The 18,256-nt window shown below is 35.1% G+C and overlaps 1 protein-coding gene and 1 long non-coding RNA gene across 2 annotated transcripts in view; one reads left to right on the top strand and one right to left on the bottom strand.

The window, feature by feature from the left end:
• The window catches only part of LOC119152708 (sodium channel protein type 2 subunit alpha-like), a 48,224-nt gene that overhangs the window by 3,835 nt on the left and 26,133 nt on the right, over positions 1 to 18,256 (top strand). The window contains 18 exon segments of the mRNA XM_037398326.1: positions 2,102 to 2,162; positions 3,422 to 3,563; positions 4,396 to 4,602; positions 5,464 to 5,754; positions 6,141 to 6,230; positions 6,232 to 6,294; positions 6,296 to 6,412; positions 6,414 to 6,441; positions 6,444 to 6,526; positions 8,075 to 8,126; positions 8,129 to 8,206; positions 9,021 to 9,170; positions 9,173 to 9,258; positions 11,030 to 11,066; positions 11,069 to 11,110; positions 11,113 to 11,201; positions 12,282 to 12,638; positions 14,535 to 14,987. Coding sequence (XP_037254223.1) covers positions 2,102 to 2,162; positions 3,422 to 3,563; positions 4,396 to 4,602; positions 5,464 to 5,754; positions 6,141 to 6,230; positions 6,232 to 6,294; positions 6,296 to 6,412; positions 6,414 to 6,441; positions 6,444 to 6,526; positions 8,075 to 8,126; positions 8,129 to 8,206; positions 9,021 to 9,170; positions 9,173 to 9,258; positions 11,030 to 11,066; positions 11,069 to 11,110; positions 11,113 to 11,201; positions 12,282 to 12,638; positions 14,535 to 14,987 — 2,426 coding nt within the window.
• LOC119152717 overlaps positions 17,594 to 18,256 on the bottom strand; it is a 56,445-nt gene continuing 55,782 nt past the window's right edge. Inside the window, exon 3 of the long non-coding RNA XR_005105861.1 lies at positions 17,594 to 17,696. This is a non-coding gene — a long non-coding RNA (uncharacterized LOC119152717). The remainder of the gene's footprint in view (positions 17,697 to 18,256) is intronic.

The raw sequence follows: 18,256 nt of genomic DNA, 5'->3' as shown, positions 1-18,256 counted from the left end.
TGATCCGAAAGTTAAAGAAAGTACAGTTGTTATAGGTTGAGTTTTGATGAGTCATATTTCCTTCCTTGCTTAGAAATGGACATTTAAGTTCTCTGCTGTTTTATCTGTTTTCAGATTTGCTTTCTATGGTTCTGAATTGTTAAAGTTCAGGAGATTCTGTGACTGTATTTACATTTCTGTGCAATGTATCATTTTAGCTAGTTTATTTGCCTAAGGAGGGGTGTGAAAACAGAGTGGATTTTGTTCAGCATATCATATGCTGATCAGCTGTGGCTGAGTGTGATACCCTCTAGTGACTTTTCTTAACATCTGTGCCTTCTCTTTTATTAAGGAATAAGGCCAGATTCACTTCTTGAAAATGTGTACTGCTCTTGGATCCATGTTAAAAGTATTGGCACCTGGCATTTAGATCAATAGCTGAACATTCAGAATTTTTGCCAGCTCTGAAGATGTTATGGAAGTAATAGGACTGCAATTTTTCTAACATTGTATAAGCACTGTTCTTAAATGGTAGAATTTTGGCATCACTAGATTTGATTTGTTTGGTTTAGAATCCTCCTGTCTTCATATATTCTTCATCCCATGGCTGTTTCTGACCATTTAAATACTACAATAGTTTTTTACCCCATGAAAATCAAAGCCTTTTGCCAGCTTGGAAGGTACATTGAGGATATTAGTTGAGGATAACAGAAGAGTAGTTTAGTTGGGATGAGAGTTTTTTTTCAGATCGCTGTTGCTTTTCCAGATCTCAGTGCCTGGCTATCCTTATGGTGAAAAGTTTCTCTTTATATCCAGTCAGAACCTTGCTTGTTTCAAGTTATACCCATTGCCAGTCATACTCCTGCCACACACCAGTGAGAAGAACCCGGCTCTGTCCCCTTGATAACTTCCTTGTAGTTGCCAGATGCTTTCTACCAACTCCCCCCACTGCCTTCCCTTCTCCAGGCTGAACAAGGTCAGGTCCCTCAGCCTCTCCTCACAGGGCAAATGTTCCAGCCCTCTCATGACCTTGGTGTCCCTCTGCTGAACTTGCTCCGCTTTATCAGTGTCTTTCTGGCATTGGGGAGGGCAGACCTGGGCACACAGTTCCAGGTACAGGCTAGGGGGTGCTGAGCGGAGGGGCACTGTCACTTCCCTCACTCCGCTCGCTGTGTTTCTGCTCGTGCAGCCCAGGGGGCTGTTGCCCTTCCTGGCTGCCAGGGCGCTGCTGGCTCACCTTCACCTTGCTGTCTGTCTGCCAAGGCTCCCGGGGCCTTTTTGCAGAGCTGCTGCCCGGTCAGCCAGCTCCCAGCCTGGATCGCTGCAAGGGGCTCTTCCTTCCCAGGCACCCAACTCTGCATTTGTCTTTGCTGAACTTTATGTGCCTCCTGTCAGCCCACCTCTCCAGCCTGCGTAGATGCCTCTGATTGGCATCTGCCCTCACTCTTATCAACTTCTTCCCATTTGTTATCATCCTTCTACCTGTATTATCTTTTTTTTTTCTTTTTTTTTTTTTTGACAGCACAGTTGTTAATCATTAATAACAAAATACAATGCTTTATTTCTGAAGGCTGCCAGCTTAAAATGAAGAGAAAAATTCTGTGAAGTTGTTCATAGTACAGCAGCTGCTATGACATTGTCATTGGAACATTCATCTTCCTTGTAAATGCTTTCTTCATATTTTCAGTCACAGGATGTGCTAGTTAATGTAGCTTTGACTTCAAAACTATTGGCCAACCATCGTAAATAGGTCCATTTTAAATAAGATAGGTTTTAATTGTCTGATTACAATCTACTGAATAAGAGACGTCGTTTTAAGCTTTGTCCTCTCATTTATTGAACATGAGATTTTTGAAAGATACTCAGTGTTTGCTATGACTCAAGAAGAGAATATGCAATTGTTCTAGGATTTTCTTTTTACATTGTGTTTTTATTTTATTCTTTAATTATGCAACTTTATTTGCCAGTAAAGTTGTGCCAGTATTTGAACCCATTATTGGGAAAACATGAATGGGAGATTATGAATATTCAAACCAGGATAATGAACATAAGTTCATCGTCACAAAATAAAATGATACTCCTTCCATTTATGATCATGTTGCTTCCTATATTTTTTTTTTAGGTCATTTCTATCGCATAGGAGAAAATGATTATCTGCTTTGTGGCAATAGCTCAGATGCAGGGTAAGGTACACTAAAGATTACATACTACCTGTCTAAACAAAATGCAAAACATATCACTCTGAACTTAAAAAGCTATTTTATCCACCTAACTACACAGTCAATAACATGTGGTCGTGGTTCATGGTAAATAAACACTTGAATGAGTAAAAATGTTAAATGAGAAAAGACTTTGCTGTAAATTTCTTTTAAAGCCTTTTATGCAACCAGAAAATTCCATTTAAGCAAGTAGATATTGCATTATCAATGACTTAAGAACATACTTCTTTATTGTGGGTTTCATGCCATTTCTCGTCTCTAAAATAGGCAAGGGGCACTGAGACTTATGAGCAACTTTTGGAAGACATCTTCAGCGTTCTTCTGTCTCTGGATTGCATGCATGGCACTGTCTTGCTCTCTTTTTGTGACAACTCTTTGTAACCAAATCACATAATTCTATATTCTAATGATATATCAGTCCATCCTTTGATTTTGGTTGGTTATGTCTTTAAAACAGATATACTTAAATGGGTTTTTGTAAACATTTCATATATATGTAAGTAATTTAGATAATTTTATGTGTGTGTGTAAATATGCATCAAATATACACGCACATATATGAAAGGAAAACTTTATAGCGTTTTTCTAGAGTAGTTTTGGAGGCAAGAATCTCATTTACCCTTCAAGGATGTAATCATAACTGAAACTGATACGTACCGTTACAGGAAATAAAAGTATTATTACTATGATGGTTATTTGCTGTTGAGGAATTGGTAGAATTTGATTTGACTAGACCTAATTCAAAAACCTGAAGAAACCCAGAAATCTGGTATGCCAGCCCTGCTGTCAGCCCTACCTGACAAAATTCAGTATAAAATAAGTGTACTCACTTTCTTCTTCTTTTTTTGCATGGAATTATTCACCTTAGAGAATCTCTGTGTTAAGTAAATATATTGTTTTCATTGAAGAGTTATCTACAGAGGTAATACCAAACTGTTGGGCATAAATTTTATTTTGTTTATAATGGTGAAAGAAGGTATGAAGAAAAATTTTCATTTACTTGTTTGCTCTTTTCTGGCTTTTTTTAAAGAACACTTTTTCATTTCCTCACTGATTTTTAAAATGTAAACCCACAAATAGCAGCCCCTTTCACAGATTATTTCTAATGAACCTTCATTAGAAGGTCAAGGTACAATAATTTAAAAACAATTTTAGTGTTAAATGATTTTTAAATATGCATTGCTTTACTTTTTCTTTCTTTTTTTTTTTTTTTTTTCTCCTAGTAAATGTCCAGAAGAGTTTATCTGTGTGAAAGCTGGTAGAAACCCCAACTATGGATACACTAGTTTTGACACATTCAGTTGGGCTTTCTTGTCACTGTTTCGACTGATGACACAGGACTACTGGGAAAATCTTTATCGGCTAGTGAGTGTATAGTAAAAATTGTGGTTAGTGTCTTATCAGCCCCAAAGCAAACACAGAAAGGCCATTCATATTTATATTACATACCATTGCTATTAGGAATTGAAAATGAACAGTATTAAAGGATGCAAATTCAATTGCAGAATTAAGCAGACATGGACACTTACTACAGAATCTCACATGATTTCTGAAAAGGCACATGAGTGTTTTTGATCCTTTATTTAATTTTTCCTGTGTATGTCTCATTTTGTGCCTTATTATAAGACCTTATTTTCAAAACCTTTAATCTTGAGTTTAAACTGTAACAATACTCTGTGACAGCAAAATCTGAATCTTAATTTCTGTACTTGGAATCCTATTTTTGATAACTAAGAATGCTTATCTTGATATAAATTACTTTTATTACCATAGCTTTTCATTATACGGTGTGATATAATATTTTAATTGTAATAAATATTATTTTTCAATTATTTAATCAATTATGCCATCTTTAATTCTTTGGTTATTTCAAGGGGAAAGCATTCTAATGCGTGGTGAGCATACTAAGCATCCAATCTGTGATGTGTGATTTACATTAATTACTCTGATTTCACATCCTTTTCAAGATTATTAGGCATTAAGAGGTTTGTCTCAAAGCAGCATGATCCTTAAACATTTTTTTACACATATGAATGCTCCCTTTAATTATGTAATTCAGAAAGCTTGTATGACCTTATTATGAAAGGAAGAGCAACTCAGTAATAGTTTTGCACTTTTCAAATTCAGTAAATGCTTATGAACTGCAGAACTGATGCATGTCTTCACCAGATGGATCATTTCTCTTTTTCTCCTATAGACACTACGAGCTGTTGGCAAAACATACATGATATTTTTTGTTCTGGTCATTTTTCTTGGTTCCTTCTATTTGATTAACTTGATTTTGGCCGTGGTTGCCATGGCCTATGAAGAACAAAATCAAGCAACTATGGTTGAAGCAGAACAGAGGGAGGCAGACTTGCAGCAGATGCTTGAGCAGCTGAAGAAGCAGCAAGAAGAAGCTCAGGTATTTTCTGACAAGAGTTTGAGCTTTAGTATATATTCTTTTGTGTGCTATTAATTCAAAACAAAGCAAATAATTAACATATTAAAACCTCCAACATTCTTTTAGCTACCTTACAAGTACTTGAGACAACTTCATGGATTTTCATTGCCTTTTAAGTGTCTAAAGTGTTAATGAATTTCTGAATTGAAAACAAAAGTACTTCCCAAATCAGAATAATAGTTTTAAAATTAATATATCTTATCTAGGGGTAGTATTTAGTAATCTGTCATGATAATTTTCCAAATGCTAAGCTTAGAAATAATTGCAGTACTGGTGAAATATTTTTCAAGCCTTGATTAGAGTTTAAAATATTTTTACACATAAATTTCTGACTAATTTTTGCTACTTGTGTTACCACCAGTGAATCAAAGTCTGGAAGTAGTATCCCAGAGTTTTTTCCTAAGAGCAGCTTCAGGAAGCTGTTACTTAAAATAACAGTTAAAATTAGTTTACTAAATTAACACTGAAGTATGACTTAATACAGACTGAAGTATGACTGTGTGTAGCTTTTGTTTGCAATTGTTTACACTCTAATAAAGTTATTAATCTTTATGTATTTTCTAATGAACTTTGTGGCTGTACACAATGCGGGCTGACTCCATGATATGGATGCAAATTAGAACTCCAAATTGGAAGTTTCATAACTGCCCTTTTATTTTAATTCATATTACAGAATGACATTTGAAGTTTTGCACAAATCCATCTAGGCCTTTGTCACACATGTAGAGGTAATTTGATACCAATCTTAGGGACAAGGACTATAGCTTTCTTTTAAAAATGGTGTAATTTTTAAAGCATAGCATTAAATAATTGCTGTGGCAGGCAATAGCAGTGGCTGCAGCAGAGATGACCGAGTACAGCGGTGAAAGTGGGATTGATGGACCCTCAGATAGTTCTTCAGAAGCATCTAAGCTTAGCTCAAAAAGTGCCAAAGAAAGGAGAAATAGGAGGAAGAAAAGAAGGCAGAGAGAGCTTTCTGGAGAAGAGGATGACATGAAGGATGAAAAGCTTCCAAAATCTGAATCAGATGGCAGTATCAGAAAGAAAGGTTTCCGTTTTTCTTTCGATGGGAACAGACTTTCTTATGGGAAGCCGTTCACATCACCCCACCAGGTACTGTGAATATTAAGTATAATGTATCAGTGTAGAAGATGAAGGGTTGTTGATATGTTTTAAGATAATGCATGATTAAATGGATCGTTAGAATTTCTAGAAGTCTTGATTTTTCTCTTTAACACAGAGATGGAAAAAATGGGGCCTTACGCATGTTCATTATTTCTCTCCAATAATTGTTTTAGGTATACTGTAAATCTACCTGTTCAGATGACTTTCATCTCTAGTGTACATGTCTCTAGTCTACATAAGGCACTGTATTAAAATAATACTGACAGATTCCTGAGCAATATAAATTACTGCTATTTTTATTTTTTTAATACATAGACATGCATTTTGATACTTGAAATCTTCAGCTGGTCATTTGCTTATGTTTTCCTTTGCAGTCTTTACTGAGTGTTCGTGGCTCCCTGTTCTCTCCCAGACGTAGTAGCAGAACAAGTCTTTTTCAGCTTTTAGAGGATATGGAAGACGAGGGTAGGATCTGAAAATGACTTTGCTGATGCTGAGCACAGTACCTTTGAGGATAATGGGAGCAGGAAGAGGTTCTCTCTTTTTGCCGCACAGACTCGGTGAACGGCGCAGTAGTAACATTAGTCAGGCTAGTAGACCATCGAGAAGGCTGACACTGTTTCCAGTGAATGGGAAGATGCACAGCCACTGTGGATTGCAATGGGGTGGTTTCCTTAGGGATGGACCACCCGGATTACTGTCGCCTACTGGACAGCTTCTGCCAGAGGTGATAGTAGATAAACCAACAACTGATGACAACGTAAGTTTTAAATTACTCCAGGTTTTGTGACCTTTCTTATTGCAGGAGACAGTGTTTTAATGGAATAAATGCTTTGAAAATGTTGAGAAGTTGTGAATGCTTTTGCCTGTCCTACTGTCATGAAATAGGTTTACCGTGGCTCACTCAGAAGTGAGAGGCTGAAGCATGAAAGTGAAAGGGAACGAGGGTAGCAGAAGATGAAAGGCAACAAGTAGCATGGTTTTATATACTGCAGAGCAAGGATATGCATGCATCTGTGTAGTGAATCAAATTAGAATGTTCCATTGCTAAATCTGTTTTAGAACCTAAAATAGGATGCTCAGCTTTCAAAACGTTCTGCGTATTATGTTGTTTCGATTTTTTTCTTTATGGCTTTAGCCTTCCTTTAAATGTATTTCCTAATTTTCTGTCAGTAATCTGCTGGTTCCCCATTCATATAAATGGTGTCGTCCAAAGTAGTGTAGTCTTTAAGATTGTTGACATTTTAGAAGCTCTGAAAGCTTTTTTTTCTCCTGGGTCTCAGATATGATCTGAGTTTCTCATTGCCTAGGATCAGGGTATAATTTAAATTTTAAAAAAAGTACAGGCAAGTGAACCAGAAGGAGAAATGGGTGACTTTTTCCTTTTCCCTCAGTCTGCTTTAGGAATGGAGCAGAGGGGGATCCATAGCATTTTTTTTTTCCTAGAAACCTTCTTTTATTGAAACAAAAATTTTTACATGGGTCACAGCATCTGAAAGCACACCAATCACATTCCTTGTAGTTATAATTTTCTGTAGTTTTATTATACTTTCATTTTCATGCATTTATTTAATTTACTGAAAAAAAAGTCTGCCCATGCTGTTGATAATTGAGCTATGTTCAATGATACAACACAGCTGTCAATTTTTTTTTAATAAAAAACGTTTTTTAAAAATCCTTTTTTGGGGTCAGTTAAGTCAGACTTCTTTTGTTTCTTCAGGTGAAATTCATAAAATAAGTCCGAAATTATAGCTATTCAGTGTAAAAGATACCCTTTAAAATGATTTTGAATGGGTACAAAGATCAAGACTGACCTATAAAATTTACTTTCAGTAATTGTTATTGCAGAAAACTTCCTAGCATAAATCACTTATTGTAAGTGTCTTGTGACTGAAGTAGTTTAGAAATAATATATTGGTAGATGAAGCATGGAACTGGGTATTTTTCCGTTTCCAGTGCTGCAATAGTCTTGGTTTGTTTCCTTGGCTATGGCCTCCAAAATTTCTTTATGTCTAATGTGGAGTTAGTGGTACTTAACTGTAATGTGATGGTAATCTGGGACCTAAATATCAAAGTCTTTTTTTAGTATCTTATAAGTGTTAACAGTAAGTATAACATGAAAATAGCCATTAAAAAATACTAGGCTTATGTTATATGTATAATGGAAAAAAGTCTGGTGTGAGAGCATTTAAATACAAAACTTCATATACTGTGGTTTCAATAAAGTTGAAAAGTCTTTCTGATACCTCTTTTGTGGTATTTCTAAAGATGAATTTAATTTACACACACCACTCTCTTTCTTTTCTAGAGCACTACTACAGAAATAGAAATGAAAAAGAGGCGTACAAGTTCATACCAAATACCGTGGAGCTGCTGGAGGATCCCAATTTAAGGCAGAGAGCCATGAGTATAGCTGGCATTATCACAAATACAATGGAAGGTGTGTTATAAACTGCAGATGCATGAACTTCCTTGACATAGTCTTATACTTGTTTCAAGGTATTATATCACAGTGCAAATACAGAAGCCAAAAATGTGAAGCATTAAAAATACATAACTGAATGGCTAAAATGCATGTACATAGTGAAAAAAGAAACGACGTAATCTGATAAGCAGGCCTAGCTAACAAACACAATTTCATTAAAACAGATCATGTGTATGTGTTGTATACTAGTTGTTCATGTTTTAGCAATACAGTTATTGGAAAAATGCCTTGTGATAAATTTTCCACTAACTGTACTGTAAAAATGTTACAGAAAATTACAAGGCCAGGCCTTAATTAACAAGGAGAAGGAAATTTTGTAGTAGGATTATTGGAACAGTGAATGTATTACTAGTGAAATTCTTGAAGAAGCTTGAGTAGTTTTCAAATACTTAATCATGGTGAAATTAATCTTATTCTTTCCAAAATAAATAATCACATTTGAGAGGACTGTGAGTTGGAAGTTTTACTGTGAAAACTATCCCTAAATGTAGCGTAAACAAGGTGGTTGTGTTTTTAAAAAAAGATCATATGATATTAAAATAGACAACTTTTTCAATTATTAATTCAAAACTCTTGAGGTTTTCTACTCGTTTTCTAAAACTTTTCACGTCAGCAGTAATAGGTTAAGTCCCTGGAAATCTGAGGAGGTTCCTCCAAACATCCTTATGGTTCTGTGAATAAAAATTAAAATGTATAAAAATAAAAGATATACAAAAATTGTCTTCACTTTCTCCAAAAGTTGTTCACTATACATTTCTTTTTTTCCCAGAACTTGAAGAATCCAGACAAAAATGTCCACCTTGCTGGTATAAGTTTGCCCACACTTTCTTAATTTGGGATTGTTGGGAGCCCTGGTTAAAAGTAAAGAATGTAGTTGGACTTATAGTAATGGATCCGCTTGTTGATCTGGCTATCACTTTTGGCTAATTTTAAACACGCTGTTTATGGCCATGGAACATCATCCAATGACTGATGATTTCTCTAATGTACTTAAAATAGGAAATCTGGTAAGTCCCTCAAACTATATTATTTGATACAGTTGGAACTTGATTTCTCTTGGAAATAAATTACTTCTATTATTTTTGTTACGGTCTCATAAAGAAATGTTGAAGTTTTAGTTATACCAAAATAGTCTAAAATATCAATTTGAGATATGTTGTATATCAGAGTTCGATTTCTGTATTAAAATTTCTGCAAATAAAGTTTTCAACAACCAGTGTTTGAATGACATGAAACCAAAAGAACTCTGATTTGTTTTTGTTTGTATTGCAAAAAAAAAAAAAAGGAGCCAAATTTGATCCTTTTTTCCGTAATTACCATTGATAGCACAAGAAGAGCTGAGTGGTATTTTGGATTATTATTTTGCACTGTTATTTTTTCTGTTACTTTTGTATTTCCATGGCTTTGATTGGTCCATAACCATTTGGAAGGCGAAAGAATGTGTGACTCGTTCCAAATGTGTCGTGTTGCTATGGTTGGGTTTTGTTGCCTAGGGATGTAGTCTGTAGGTTTTGTTGGGATGGTTGGTTTGTTTGTTTTAAAATGGCAATAACATAAATAGTGTTATCTGCTGTACTGCTTAACCTGTGCTTATAGTAAGTGTAATTATGGGTGATTATGATGTTGGAAAAGAATAAAATAATTCAGTTATTAGGACATATGAATTCTAATATGTCGGGAGCATATTCAGGTTCAATTCCAGAGTTGTTATTTTTGTAGACAATACAGACATAGTTCAATGTTTTCACCTTAATCTGGAGTCAGAGATTATTATCTATGGAAGATAACCATGTCATGTTGCTGTTTAAAATAGATCCAGGATGTATTTGAGGAGAAAGACAGGGAAGACAAATAGGTGAGGATCAATAGCTGTTGCAGAGGGTTGTCTTGTGATGATGCCCGCATGTTTTACCCAGGAAACACAACCATTTTTTCCTTTCATAGGTAATGAAGTAGCTTAATCTAAATCTAATTTTGAGCTGTGTGAGTGTAGGTGTTGCTTCATGCCAATAAGAATTTGTTTACTCTGTCAGCTAAGATGCCACCATAATACAAGTGTAGTTTCAGCAGTTGATTTTCTTGCTTTTTGAACTGTTCAGCACTATTTTTTAATGACACTCAAATGCCCGTTTTGGGGGGTTTTTTTAAGTTTGTTCATCCTTCTAGTAAAATATGATAATTTATGCAGTTCTCTAGATACTAGTGGTCACACACCTACAAGTAAATACAGTGAATTTATTTCAGAGGCGTTGCTTGCCTTCTGCTTCAGAAATCATCAGAGGCATTCAAAGGCAGAAAGTTTTTACTTCAAACACAAGCCTCAGCATAATTAGTCCTTTTTTGGCAGCTAGAGAGAGAAGAATATGCTTACTGTATCTGTGAGTTCTCACAAAAACTGCATTTAATAGTGCATCACTCTCCAATTTATGACCAGTTTCCTGTTTTTTTCCGCATATCTTTGTTAAAGCAGCTTTCGTTGTGGCAAGAGCAACTGTTATCTTGCTGAGAGATGGATGGCAGGTATCAGGAGAAAACAGGAGGACTGTGAGGAATGTATAATGTGTAAATACTAAATGTATCTGGGTTTAGCTAAAATTTAACAGAGTTTCTGCTGCAGCTCATTTTGATGGTGCCACTTCCTTCTCCGTGAAGTTCAGGTTGTGATAAGTTTCCTTACTGATACTCCACTGTGAGAGGGTTGTTACTTCTTACTGAAGTTGTTCTCTATCTGTGGTTCAACTCATCTGCCAAAACTAACAATAAACGTTCTTTCTTCAGGTTTTTACTGGAATTTTTGCAGCAGAAATGGTTCTCAAGATATTGCCATGCATCCTTTTTATTATTTCCAAGTTGGCTGGAATATTTTGATAGTTTCATAGTTACCCTTAGTATGGTGGAGCTTTTTCTGTCAAATGGTGGATGGATTATCTGTTCTCCGATCATTCGATTGGTAAATAAATTAGTTATAATAATATATCTACATTAATTAATGCTTTATTATATTATTTGTATTTAAACTGTACTCATAAATCCACTTCAGTAATAGTATATTTTTGGCAAAGTGTCACAGGATATTTCTGCAGGTGCATTTTACGAAATTATTTATGTTATCAATGAATAGTGGTGTGCCATTTTATGATTCAGAAGCAACTAAGTATTTTTCAAGGGAGAGATGTAATTTATTGTAATTGTTTAATGTGGATGAGGAAAGCACAAGTAAATGTAGAATTTATTTAGTACATATTGAGAGATATAAATAAACCATTTGTAGTCTTCTGTCTACTTCCATATCTGGAAATTTCAAAAAAGCTAGAAGTGTTGTTTTAAAACAATAGGAATTATAAAAATAATATTTTTTTAATTTTGAAAAAAAGATTTATTCCCCCCCTTGGCAAAAAATAGATGTGTTATATTATTAGAAAAATATATTTATTTTAAAATTGAGAAATTAACTATTTGACATTCTTTCCCTGTCATCTCTTTGCATTTTGCATTTCCATTTTGCTTTTATCTGAAACCAAAAAATATTTAATACCTTTATTCTTTTGAGTGGGTTATCAGTAAGAAAGAATATGTGTTACACTTTCTCCTCCTCATAAGTTGAAATGTTTTACTTTGTCTTGTGTTAGGCTTTTATTTTCAGACTGTGAGTCTCGCTGATCCTTTTACATTTTTGGAGGCAATATTCCTTTGGAAGACCCCATTCTTCAAGGATTTCAGAATCCTTTATTTTCCTTCAGTAGAATTCTGTTGAGCTTTTTTTTTTAAAAAAAAATAATAATTTCTGCACATAATATTTGAGATGTATGCCACGTTCAGAATTGACTATCTGAACAAATGCAACCAAGCTTTAGAAGTGTGGATTTTATTAAACTCTCTGTTTCTGTGTAAGTTTTATGGTTGATGGAATCCTGTTGAAATTTCTTGGGTTTTTTTATTGCTGAGAGTCAATAGTTCATAATCTGTCATTATTTCTATAGTGGTTTTGTAACTACTGCAAATAATATCTCTCTGTATTTTTGTTTTTCAGTTGCGAGTCCTTAAATTGGCAAAATCTTGGCCAACTCTAAATATGCTGATAAAAATTATTGGCAACTCAGTGGGGGCTCTGGGGAATCTGACCCTGGTGCTGGCCATCATTGTGTTCATTTTCGCTGTGGTTGGGATGCAGCTCTTTGGGAAAAGCTACAAGGAATGTGTCTGCAAGATCTCCAATGACTGTAAACTTCCACGCTGGCACATGAATGATTTTTTCCACTCTTTCTTGATCGTATTCAGAGTGCTGTGTGGAGAATGGATAGAAACGATGTGGGACTGCATGCAGGTTGCAGGCCAACCCATGTGCCTTACTGTCTTCATGATGGTCATGGTGATTGGAAACCTTGTGGTATGTACCCCAAGTAGTCTGATAATACATCTAAAGAAAGATGATAAAAGAACCAGTAATTAAGTTTTTTAAGCATTATTAAATGTGTTATTTAAATATGTTTTTTATTATTTTGAATTTGTTACAAGTATGGGCTCTGAAGCAGAGTTTTCTGTTTGTTAGATTTCTGATCCTATATAGTATCCTCAACTTGGGGGATGGGCCCCCTCAGGGGTCTGGTTTGCAATTCAGAGGATATGGGTGAGAGAGAGAAGCATCCTGTGTTCTAGAGAGAGGGAGAAGAGCAAAGGCGCCCCAAGTGTTTATGCTCCCAGGATGGGAGTTGCTGTCTGCAGAAGATGACATAGCAGAGCTTTTTCTCTCTAACTTATTGAGGCATCACTTCAAATCACACATAGCCAGGTTGTTTGTTGTGGGTTTTTTTTTTTACTTTTTCTGCTCTCTCCTGTGTATAAGACTGCTTTAACATTCTTAGACTCTAAAATTTAAGTCATTTTGAGCCCTGCTGGCTGCACAGCCAACATTTTTGCATAAATGGGGTAAGGAAACTCAAATTGGAAGGCAGCAGTTCTGCAGAAAAAAATTCAAGTACTTAATGTTGTCTTTCACCTCTTCACCTTTTTGCTTCCTATTTCTTAAGTGCTTTTTAAAGACACTTTTAAAAGGTCTGTATTATATCTTATTTTCCTCTTTCAGAGGAAAGCATCAGATCTGTACCAGTTTGTACATTACCGCGTATAAATTTGACTTCTAAAATATGTATTATATTAACTCACTAGTATTTGAGGCCTTCATTGCTCTGCCTTTTGCTCTGCTTGTCTCGTTGCCTACTGAGTCTTCCTCTGTTCTTCTACATCTTTTCTTTAGGCAACTGTCAGTAGCAAAAGAGATTTTAAATTAGCTATCCTGGAGGCATTCTTTAGGAATAAAATTTCTAGCAACAGGAATAAGCTAGTTATCTTTAAACCAGTCACACTTACTACTAGTAGCAGAGCTACTTGCTTCAGGTTTTTCTGCAGATCTATTTTTCTTATAATAAAGAGAACTGTGAAATTGGTTGACCAAACAAAACATCTTCCTTAAATACTTTTCTAAACCAGAAGATAGAACTTTGTGGAATGAAGTATCCATGTCTGACTTTTTCCACAATATTTACTGTATTCTGATTTTATGCCATAGCTCAAGTAGAATTTCTTACATGAACAGACAGGCCTGGCTGCATGTTCAGGGCTCCAGTTGTCTTTCTGTGTTCTCAACACATAGTTTTAACCTGTTGTCTTCAAAGCTGCGTGGAAGAGCTGATCGGAAGGCTTTAAGAGCTGGTACTCTGCTTCTTTGGCTATCCTAGTACCATTTTTGCTTCTAGTAAATTCTGGGCTTGTATAACTGGTATCTATTCTATGTTTTGTCTTGCCGTGGGAAGAGGATGATTTGAGGGTTAGGAGGCAGTGTGTACTTCACAGTTTTAAAGTTGCATACAGCAAAATACCTGTGTGAGTTTGGATCAGTGTTTAAGAAAGCTGTTTTCTGCACAGATCAGTAATTTCTTCTGTTGCAGAGTGCTTCGCTGTGGCCAGAGAAGTACAGTTTTCTGGAGCTGTTCAGTCATTCATTCAAAGAATCATTCATTTCTGACCTTCTACAAACATGAGCAGAAAAAGAATGTACAAGTGTCTTCATAGACATGCAGCAATGCAAAACTAGAAAAAAAAACCCCTGCATTGGGGTATGGAGCAGGTGTTGTGCTTAAATTGCATTTACTTTTTATTTACTGTGTAATTCCAAGAATCATACCCAGCAAAGGAGAACATGAAGCCTAAGTTCGTAATGGGGCACAGAAGCATGTGAATGAAAAATTGAGAAAATTCAGCTCTGTTGTCTTTTGGTTTTTTTTAGGTATTGAACCTTTTTCTGGCCTTGCTGCTGAGTTCATTTAGTTCAGACAGCCTTTCATGTACAGATGATGACAATGAAATGAACAACTTACAGATTGCTGTTGCAAGAATTCAGAAGGGAATAGATTATGTGAAGAAAAAAGCGGGTGAATGTGTTCAGAAGTCTTGCTGGAGGAAACAAGCTGTTGTAAATCAAAGACCAGTAACAGATCAGCTGAATGATGAGAGAGACCATTGCATTTCCAACTGTACCATCGCTGAAATAAGGATAGATAAGAATTACCACAAAAATGAAAATGGAATGGCCACTGTTGTAGGTGACAGTGATTATACATCATTCATAAACAACCCAAGCCTTACTGTCACCGTACCAATAGCTGCTGGAGAATCTGATTTTGAACATCTAAATACAGAAGAGTTTAGCAGTGACTCAGATTTGGAGGAAAGCAAGGAGGTAAAATTTGAATATTTTATATTATTTATGAATGAATTACACAAATTGTAGTATTTCATAGTATGGCTCTTCCTGCTTAAAAATAGAAAGCAATTGTGATTTGAGATTGTTGGACTATACTGAGTGAATAAACTGAAGTGGGAAAGTGGAGCTAAAGAGAGTGGGAAATCCAAGCAGAACTGTATAAACGTAAATGAATGCATTTATAAAGGGGTTTTGAAAAAGAAGTTCTTCCAAATTTTTAGTTGGATAGACAAAATAGTATGTAGGTAAAGGATAAACAGACAAAAGACTTGTGTATATATATATATACACACACATATATAATCATAATATTTCCATGAAGTAAGGATGAAAGTAAACTATTTTAAAATATTAGAGGAGATAGTAATAAACAATAATAATACCATTTGCATCTGATTTTTTAAAGCTCACTGAATTCTACAGAAATCAGCATTACTTGTGCTGGTGCTAACTCAGGCTAATGAGAGCAATAACAACATTTTTTTTTTTAATTCTGAAGTTAAAGTGATGGGGGAAAGCCAAGGGAGCATCAGTATTTTAAGGTGACTATGTCAAGTAAAAATGATGAGAAAAAATAAATTACTGAACAAAAAAAAAAAATTTCTTGCTTGTTTGTGGAAACTTTGAACCAGTCACTTCAAAGGCAACTGCCTGACCATAAATTGGGTCAGACTTAGGAAAGTAGTCACTTGTCAGCAGCTGCAGACTGAGGGGGGGGAAAGCAAAATCATGGATTTCAGCAGGATCCTGAGAGAAACTGAAAATTCAGTTTGCTGTCCTGTGGCTCCAGTTCAGACTGTGTCTGATATCAACTCCCCTGGCACCTGAAGACAGAAGGACATTAATGGACTTTCAGTACTTTTGCAAACAGCCATACTCCAACTTGGATTGCTTTGTCTGGATTGGTTTGCTTTCTTTTGATTATTTTTTTTTTTATTATTATTTATTTGATTGATTGATTGTGAGCTTTTTAGGCTCTTGGCTGTTTTGTTTTGAATAGAAATGAATTTTCTCATATTCTTTCAAAATTTTAGAAAAAAGTTTGTTCTAGCAAAGCGCAATTAAATTAAACTTAAATTTGAAAGGTGTATTAAGGTGACTCTTTAGGTATTTCTTTTACTGTAGTGCACTGTCTTCAGTGGTATTACACTCATTTTTTATTTCAGCAGCTCGTTTCCTGACACTGGAATTCCTCCATCTAATTTTTGGAGGTTCTGTTACTCCTTATATTATGTTGACCTCTTGGTTGAGAAACCTTAGATTACCAAGAGGCCTCTTAAAAGCAAAGCAGACAACATTCATAACTTTAAAGGATTAACTGCTCTTTGTAAGTCATCTATAATGTCTGCTGAATAACTGCTACATCTTTTATGTATTATTAAATGGAATAAAGGATACTAGCCTTCTTAATATGTTTTGTGGAAGGAATATCTGATGGATCCAGGTAATTTACTCTTGCTGTCTCTGTTAACTGTACTAAATCTAACCCTTCCCTGGAAATTTATATTTAAGAATTGGGTAACAAAATCTATTTTTTCTCACCTCTGATAATCAAGATTAAACATAAGCCTATTGTTCCACTCAAATTTGGAAAAGTGGCTAAGGATTGGCATACTTGAAAGACGACCACAGGAGACACATAAATTAACAATAAAAAAATCATTTCATGTACACTAGTTCATAGTCAGTAAAGAAATTGTCTTTCCTTCTGTAGATTATTTCAGCTCTTTCTGTCAAACTTCCCTTTAAATGGGAGCAGTTTGTATTGGAGTTAGCTACATCATTTGATGAGCCTTTGAGAAATCATTGTTGAGAAGTGAGATTAGGTTGGTATCAGAAGATTAATAAAAGATAGATGTGAAATACTTGAGGAAACTACAGGTTTATTGCTAGGCATGGGTTTACGTTTTTATGTTGCTGTATACCTGTTACAATCCATAATGCACCATAAACTGTTTGAAACTTTTTTTTAAGTCATGCAGTTAAAAAAGCTAATGATGCTGGGAGAAATTGCTTACCCAGAAATTTTCACGTTTGACATGGTATGATTGATTTTTTTTTGTTGTTGTTTTGTATTGCCTGCAGCTTGTTTCTGAAAGTGTATCCTAGATACATATTTAGCAACTAGTGAAAACCAGGAAAAACCTTGAAAATTTAACACAAGAAAAAAAGTATTTCTGTTATTTTAAAGATCTAATTGCTGACATTCAAAGGATGCTTAAAGATGTAATATGCATAATGTGGGTGTATGGTTTGTTGTTTTTTGTTGGTTTTTTTTTTTTTGGTTGGGGGAAGGAGTTTTGTTGTTTTGTTTTGGTTGGGGTTGTTTGGTTTGGTGGTTTTTTTATGTTACTCCCAAGTCCAATATACATCTGTGAGCTTCAGATATTCTACTAATTTTTCCCTCTTTCAGCGTGTCTTTGGATATGCTTAAAGCTCTAATCAACAGCTTTGAATGTTATGTTTTTCAAATATGTGATGTATCTAAAAAAACACATTTTAAAATAAGTAGGAATCCATGCTTAAGCTGTTTCCAGAACTCAAACACCTAAAGGGTACCGTGTTGTAACTTCATTACGTACCATTCTTCTCACAGGAGTAAAATCAAGCTGGATCAGTCAAGAATGCAGATCTGGTGCTTTTTAACCAGGCAGAGCAACGTGTCAGCATGTTTACACAGGTTACCTAAACAAATCATACATATATGATCACTTTTGAGATTGATTAGCCTGCATGCTACTCAGCTACAATGTATTTTATCCCCATCCATTGCAATGTAGTGGAAACATGCACAGCCGCTCTGTAAGTTGAGTCCCATGACTCATGTCACAGCATGGTTGAGAGCAACTCCAACATGTTCCTCTCTCCTTGTTACGTCTTTGATATTTTCTGTACTACTTTTGTGGCATAACCTGCATGCTTTCTAGGTTTTTATTATCGGTAACTGAATTATTAAGCATCAAGACTGTCCAAGCTTAAAAGAGGTTAACAGCCTTTGATTTTATGAAAATGGAAAGGTAATCTTCACTTGACTTTCTCTGTTCATCTGTTGAACCATGGTTTTAGCTGTCATGTAGTTATGAACATTTTCTAATCATGTTCATTTGACCAATGCCTTTGTAATAGTACATATATACAATTACTTGTATGCTAAAATGTTTATACCTTTTGATAAAAATTGTTTCATGTTTGTTCACAATGTTTTTATAATTTACATTCCAATTTTCTCATATAAAAGAAGCTAA

The sequence above is a fragment of the Falco rusticolus genome, chromosome 8 (genome assembly GCF_015220075.1).
Source record: "Falco rusticolus isolate bFalRus1 chromosome 8, bFalRus1.pri, whole genome shotgun sequence".
Classification (NCBI taxonomy): Eukaryota; Metazoa; Chordata; class Aves; order Falconiformes; family Falconidae; genus Falco; species Falco rusticolus.
The sequence above is the reverse complement of the archived record's forward strand: the minus strand, read 5'-3'. Positions and strand labels throughout refer to the sequence as shown.